General features: G+C 37.2%; 1 protein-coding gene across 13 annotated transcripts in view; it reads left to right on the top strand.

The window, feature by feature from the left end:
- LOC117941766 (galactose-specific lectin nattectin-like) overlaps nucleotides 1–6,698 on the top strand; it is a 66,903-nt gene that overhangs the window by 43,222 nt on the left and 16,983 nt on the right. For 7 of the 13 annotated variants that reach the window (XM_034866937.1, XM_034866956.1, XM_034866892.1 and 4 more), the window contains exons 1-2: nucleotides 1,637–1,871; nucleotides 2,125–2,233. The exons of 1 other annotated variant lie outside the window; for it this stretch is intronic. In XM_034866937.1, coding sequence (XP_034722828.1) covers nucleotides 2,164–2,233 — 70 coding nt within the window. In that variant the 5' untranslated portion in view covers nucleotides 1,637–1,871; nucleotides 2,125–2,163. Of the gene's footprint in view, nucleotides 1–1,636; nucleotides 1,872–2,124; nucleotides 2,234–2,533; nucleotides 2,677–3,307; nucleotides 3,443–4,081; nucleotides 4,203–5,219; nucleotides 5,503–6,698 lie in introns of those variants that run through there. 5 more of the 13 variants (XM_034866917.1, XM_034866927.1, XM_034867053.1 and 2 more) reach the window with 4 other exon arrangements.

Genomic DNA, 6,698 nt, shown 5'->3' with positions numbered 1-6,698 from the left:
GCAATTGTTTTTCTCATACTTGATATTCATAATTGATACTTATACTTGATTTTTATTTTTATTTTTTATTTTTATTTTAATTTTTTATTTTTAATTTTTTTGAATGTTTTTGTTTTGTTTATATGCATGTACAAGTACAGTATGTATGTATTTGTGTGTGTGTGTATATGAATATATTTTATGTAAGTAATTGTGTAAACGTATGTGCACATGTATATTTATGCGTGTATATTTGTACATATTATGTATATTTTATTCATTTATTTTTTCAAACTGTTATTAACTATAACTGTTTTTTGTTTAATATTTATTGGTTGGAATGGGAAGGATATGGGTGATTTTGGTGTAATGGAGAGCTTTTGTTTTTGTCTGTCAGTATGTGCGTATGTTTGGGGTGTATGTTTTAATTCTTTTTTTAATTTTTATTATTATTCTCCTCAAGCTGTTTAGTTAATTGTCTTGTCTATATGTGAATGTATTGTATATTTGCTTTGCCTATAGGACCCCCTCGAAAACGAGATGTCACATCTCAAGGGATTATTCCTAATAAAAAGAATTTCTATACAGAATCATTTCATTTTGAGCCAGGTTTCCAGTGTTTTGGTAAAGTTAGTGTGTGCAGAGAAAGATGTGTTCTATTTTTAAATGAAGAGTTAGTATATATTTAACAAAATGTGTTTTTGAGAAGAAAATTATCCATTTGGCCAATTGTGTTTTGTAGGTGTGAGTCTGTGTTAAGAGTTTAGAAAAAGTATCTGAAGTATGTGTAAGCGCTTGTTAGCAATTGAAAAAAACTGTAAATGACTGCCCGGAAGAAAGGATGGGTCTCCCCATGTCTATTTAAGCCCGTATCTCAGTGGTTCAAATGAATGTGTGAGCTCTATGCTGCCTCTCTTCCCTTCTCCTGACTTTTGACGTAAATTACAATCAGCTTTATCTAAATCTATCTGGAAAGGTAAACGGCCGCAACTGAAAATATCTACAGAGAAGAAAAGAGGATTGTGGGCTCTGAGTTTCCAATTTCAAACATTATTTTTGTGCCAGCTATGCATTGACAACATTATCTCTCATCTTATCAAGACTTGTAACTGTAACAGCTTGTAACTGGCTAATTTGTTCCCCTTTATTCAAAAACCCAGCACTCCTAAATGGGGTGAGGCCGGTAACTGCCTCACAATACTGAAAAAAGGGCTTTTCATTGTCTAAAAGACATTATAAGCGACGATCGTTTATTGCCTTTTTCTGACTTGCAGAACACATTCAATCTACCACGTTCCTCTTTCTTCTTTTACCTTCAATTCAGATCGGCACTCAAGGCATTGGGTGTCCCTTGGCAGAGGCCTTTGCCCATCCATCCTATCCAAGTTATTTGCTGGGCAGCCTAAATTGTGGTATGGTATCTAGGCTTTATCAGTTCTTAGAGATATCTGGTTGCTCTGCCTTTCCTATTGAGAGGATCTGGCCATGCGATTTCCCAGGCCTGGGTATCGATCACAACTGGCATGATGTATGGTCTGAAATCCCAGATGTATCATGCAATCCAGATCATAAGCAGATTCACTACAATTTCATAGGACATATCTCACTTTCGCATTTCTTTTACCTTTTTGACTTCAGTTTCATCTTTTTTATTTAATGAAAAACAAACCACTCTTGTTTGGTCTCACCATTAAGTCCCACCTTGACCCGCGGCTTATAGACTTGTGTTGACTTAAGTTTTTTATGTTGTTGACACTTGGTTTTGTGTTTGATCAGTTAAATCACATGTATTCAGGGCATCAGCTGGGGATATTTAACTGAGGCAGAGATCAGACCTGACATCCAGACGGACGAGGAACAAGGAACGAGACTACTCCACTACTTCACCTGAGGTGAGTCCCATTTGTCTTTCTGTGTTTCAATAGAACAGAAAAGGACATTTAAAGGTTTCAAATTTCAGTTTAAAGATCTCAACACTTTGAGCTGCTCTCAGATCTTCATCAGGCATAAAAACTAAAAAACCGCTGCACTTTGAATCCACCACCTGACCAAGTTCTTGTTATATGATGGTAAAGGTCATATCACACCTTCATCTTTGGATTGAGAACGGGTTGTATATATGATTTTTCCTATGTGTGTGATTAGATTATATTCCAGCTGCAGAGTGCTGTGAGAGCCTGAACCATGCGTCCTGTTGTGGTTACTGCCATCCTTCTTCTGGTGGTGCTGATGTCCATTTCGGACTCCGAAGCCGGTAAGAACACAAAGTCACTAAATAATCAGTCTACACAGACAACAGGAACAAGACATGGCCGGGTTGGTTCAGTGGGTAGAGCAGGTGCACATACTGAGAGGCTTATACCTCGACACAGTCCAGAGTCCAGTGCTCGAGTACGACCGGAGACAATTTCCTGCCTTTGTTCCCTCTCTCTCTCTTTTCTAGCTTAGCTGTCCTGTCCATTAAAGGCAGCAAATAAAATAATGAATAAAATAATCTTAAAAAAAAGACTAAAGAAACAAAGAATTGACAAAACATCTTCTTTCTGTGATACAGGGAATCCTGCAGAAATGTGTAAGACCAAATATCCGTTCACACCGTGTACGAAGAACGTCGGTGAAGGCTGGTCCCAGTACACAACAAACATCTGCGTGAAGGCGTTCTTCAAAACTCCGCATTTGAGCCATTCTGATGCAGAGGTGATAAAACACACACATCTGAGTACAGACAGTAAATGTGACCTCATCCTTTTCAGACTTGTTTCCTTCAAGTTCAGCAAAAGATGTGAGGAAAGAGGACTTGAGAACAAGATTTCTTCTATGTGACTTGTGAAGTTTAATAGTATTTTCTGTAAGAATATTCTAATGACTGAGGTACAACTATGGAGGGTCATCTAACTCAGTATTTAAAAGAAAAGGAAAATAACAAATATGTTGATATTTTGGGAATTGAAATAATGATAGGTGAAATGTTTTTTTGGAGTGATAGGAAAGACAAAATGCAAAAGCTTCAATTAGAATGTGTAATATCACAAGAAAAAACAAATGTAAGAAGGTTTAAAAGAGAAATTTTTTCATTAGGATATAAAGCCTCATTTTACCACCGCCTTTTTTGCATGTATTGTTCTCCAATTTAACATTCAAGATTTTATAAAGGTGGTTGTGTGTTTTCTGTCTCCTCAGAGCAGAGGTTAGGGAATGTGAACGGGTTTGTGTAAGCGGATGGGATCAATTTTCCGGGTTGAGCGAGAATAGATCAAATGAGCAAATTAACATGAAAAATTATGAATTATCAGTGAAGACTAATTTTCCTGATTTGTGTTCATTTCAGAATGCCTGTCAAAAATTCACAAATGGCCATCTGGTATCAATCATAAATGGAGAGCAGATGAATCAAGTCCAATGTGCCATGTACAGAGCCACCCCTGGGAAAGCTCACTATTGGATTGGAGCCTACCTTAAGCAGGTAAGCAGTAAATGTTTCTGTTTGTGAAGGTGTTTAGTCTTAGTTCAATACATTATCATGAACAAGTTTGTATGATATTGCTAAAACTTATGCACAGTTCATTTAAAATGCTACAACGTTATGATGGCTGCTGGCCCGTCACATAAAGAGTGGTCACATGACAGTTGTGCTGTGTAGCTGAGAAAATAAGATTCTGAAACGGGTACAGAGCTCCGTGAGGTCATAAACACCCGTGTCCAGGATGAAAGTCTTAACTTCTCCTGGACACAAACACGCCCCCCCCCCCCGGTTGAAAGCCCTGTGTATAAACTTTGAGATGGCAATATTTAAAATGCATTTGCTTGTAAAAAAATCCAGTTGTTATCTACTTATTGTATGTCTTTACTTCAATTAATGTGTGCTTTGATTTCAATCACACTAAATAGTACATCCCTGTCTTCCCTTTAATAAATGAAAAATCAGAGAGATAAGATATGCATTCTTTCATTTGAAAAAATATCCTACTTTTTGTCAGCCAACAAATAAACGTTGGCAGTTGGAATCAGGTAATTGGTGACAGATTGAAAAGTTAATCTGATGATAATTGGCCATTTGAACAAATAGTCAACCTCAGGCAATGTTTTCTGTTGGTCTTTTTAGGTTGGAAGAACTCGTAAGTGGTCTTGGACGGATGGAAGTTTTGGTCGTTATATCAATTGGGCTCGTGGCCAGCCTGACAACTTTCTGTTTAGAGAGGGGTGCGTTGAGATGAACTATTGGGGTAAGTAAACACATGTTTTAGGAGGAGAGGTAGTAGGTTATAAGAAATTGATTATTTTTTTATTGACATATTTTACCTCAGACAAGATAAGAGAAGCTATGATGAAGGAGTGTAGTTATTAAAGCAGCACAACAAACAGGTCAAAGTAGAGGGGTATGAAGGAAGAACAGGACCCTCATCTTTAACTGCATACAATCTTTTCTACTCATAAAATATGATTAATCTATTTCTCTGTGTGATTGAGAGTTGGGAATAGGGATGAGCGAGTACAGCATTATCTGTATCTGTATCTGTTTACCACATGAATTATCTGTATCCGTATCCGTACTCTGACTGGGCGGGGCCTAACCCGGAAGTGGTCCGATTTAACCCGGAAGTGGGTCGGGTTGTCTTGAAATGGGCGGGGCTTTAACCGGTATGTTATTTTAAGCATGCAATTGATATGGGTTGATCATGAATTGTTATATTTATTGCTGATTTGAAACCTATTTACATGACAGCATCAAGCTTCAGATCAATGGTGTTGTCATGGTAACAAACAAACTAGGCCTCTATACAAAACGTTTTGCAACAATGAATAAAAAAACACATGCGGTTGCAATTATGAAGTAAAATGTAATGAACAAGAGTTTTCATACTCAGTATAACTTTCTTTTTTTAACTTTTTATTTTTTTATGATCAGTGTGATTTTTATTTTGTTTTTTTGTTTTTGGGTCTTTTTTTATTTTTTTTATTTCCACACCAGGTATATTTGTGTTTGTTTGTTTGTGTGTGCTACAAACCCAATGCAGCACGGCCAGTTGAGGAGTTGTATTCAATCCGAGCACGGATATTGACTTATATTACTCGTATAATACTTGTACTCGGCAAAAGTGCTTTATCCGTACCGGATACTCGTTTCAGCCGAGTACTCGGGACCTAGTTGGGAACATTTAAAACTTCTCCAGACTATGAAGACCAACACACCCAATACAGGATGTGCTTCCTACTGACACTGATTAACATGTCTCTTTCAGACTGGGGACTCTGGAACGATGTGAACTGTAATGAGAAGAAGCCCTACGTGTGTGAAGTTTATCTCAATGATGACTAGGATATCAAGAGTGGGCTCAGTCTGGTTCAAATGGAACCACTGCATGCTTTTACATTTTTCTGCAATAAATATTCAGCATCAGAAAACATGTTGATGTTTGATGTTTCTTTTCCTGCCACTGATCCATCTGTCCTCATGTCAGCATTAGGGATGTCTGTATTTACAACCAGAGCTAGTTTGTGTTTATTGTCTCTAAAATGGCCTAAAATGCTAATTCTTGTTCTAAACTTTTACTAAAGATCCAGTATGTTAATTTGTAGAAACAGATCAAAATATAGTCGCAAGCAGAGATTTGCAAGTTCAACAATTTTTTCTCAACAGCAACTTAATTTCTCAAATGTGGTCCAACTTCATTATAAAATATATCCTGCAAGCTTTGTAACGATTGGACAAACAGTGCACTTTGTTTAAAATGCCTACAGCTGATTTGTAAAAAACATTTATTTTCAATTCAGTGTGATATGTAGCTCACGGCATTCGAGAAAGCAGATGACCGACACTAAAACAATTGCTTTGAATAAATCTTTCAGGGCTTGGTTCAGGTTCTTATGAGGACATGTCCTGACAGATTTGTGTTGGTCTGACAATGATTATGTGATTTATGTGAAAATGTGTGTAATGCCATTCACCTATCTTTGTCTTGGCTAGCGCCCCCTAGTGGGAAATGTATATAAGACTTTCTTGGTATATCTGGGACATTCTGAACATACCCTGTGAGGTTTTTGATGAGTGAACTTGCGGTTTCTAATTTGTGCTCATTTATGTCCAGAGCCACGCCTTTTTTTTAAAAGTTTATTGGTCAATAACTTGAAAAGTAATTGAGATATGGGCATGTTTTTTAAAAATTTTAATAAGTTTGAGCCGTTCATGATTCAATGAAAATGTGGTGGCAATCGGAGCTACGGTGTAGGAGGAGATCTCAAAAATGTGTTTTTTAAATATTTATTTAATATTATTTTAATATTTCTAGGCAGACCTTAATTGTCCCAGAGGCTTTTTTGTAGATAACCTTAAGTTGAACCTGTGTGAGAAATTTCAAGTTAGTCATGACTTACGGTATAGGGGGCGTGGCCTTTCAAATTTTGCATTTTGAAGCATAATTACAGCGCCACCACGTGGCCAATTGGGTTCATATTTCTACAGTAGCACATGCAGACCATTATCGGTTAATGCCCCAAGTTTGATATTTCTAGCTCATTCCAGCTTACGGGAATTTGAGCCGGCGCTGCAGACAACAAATAATAATAATAACAATTAAAGCTGCAAGTAGCAGTGAACGGGCCCTCGCCTCCTCGCAGTTCGTGAGTACTGCCAGACGACAATCTCAAGGTTCAAGGTTCAAGGTAACTTTATTATCCCCAAGGGGCAATTTGAATTACAGCCAGCAGTAACAATATTCTAT

The sequence above is a fragment of the Etheostoma cragini genome, chromosome 1, assembly GCF_013103735.1.
Source record: "Etheostoma cragini isolate CJK2018 chromosome 1, CSU_Ecrag_1.0, whole genome shotgun sequence".
NCBI classification, from domain to species: domain Eukaryota; kingdom Metazoa; phylum Chordata; class Actinopteri; order Perciformes; family Percidae; genus Etheostoma; species Etheostoma cragini.
The sequence above is the reverse complement of the archived record's forward strand: the minus strand, read 5'-3'. Positions and strand labels throughout refer to the sequence as shown.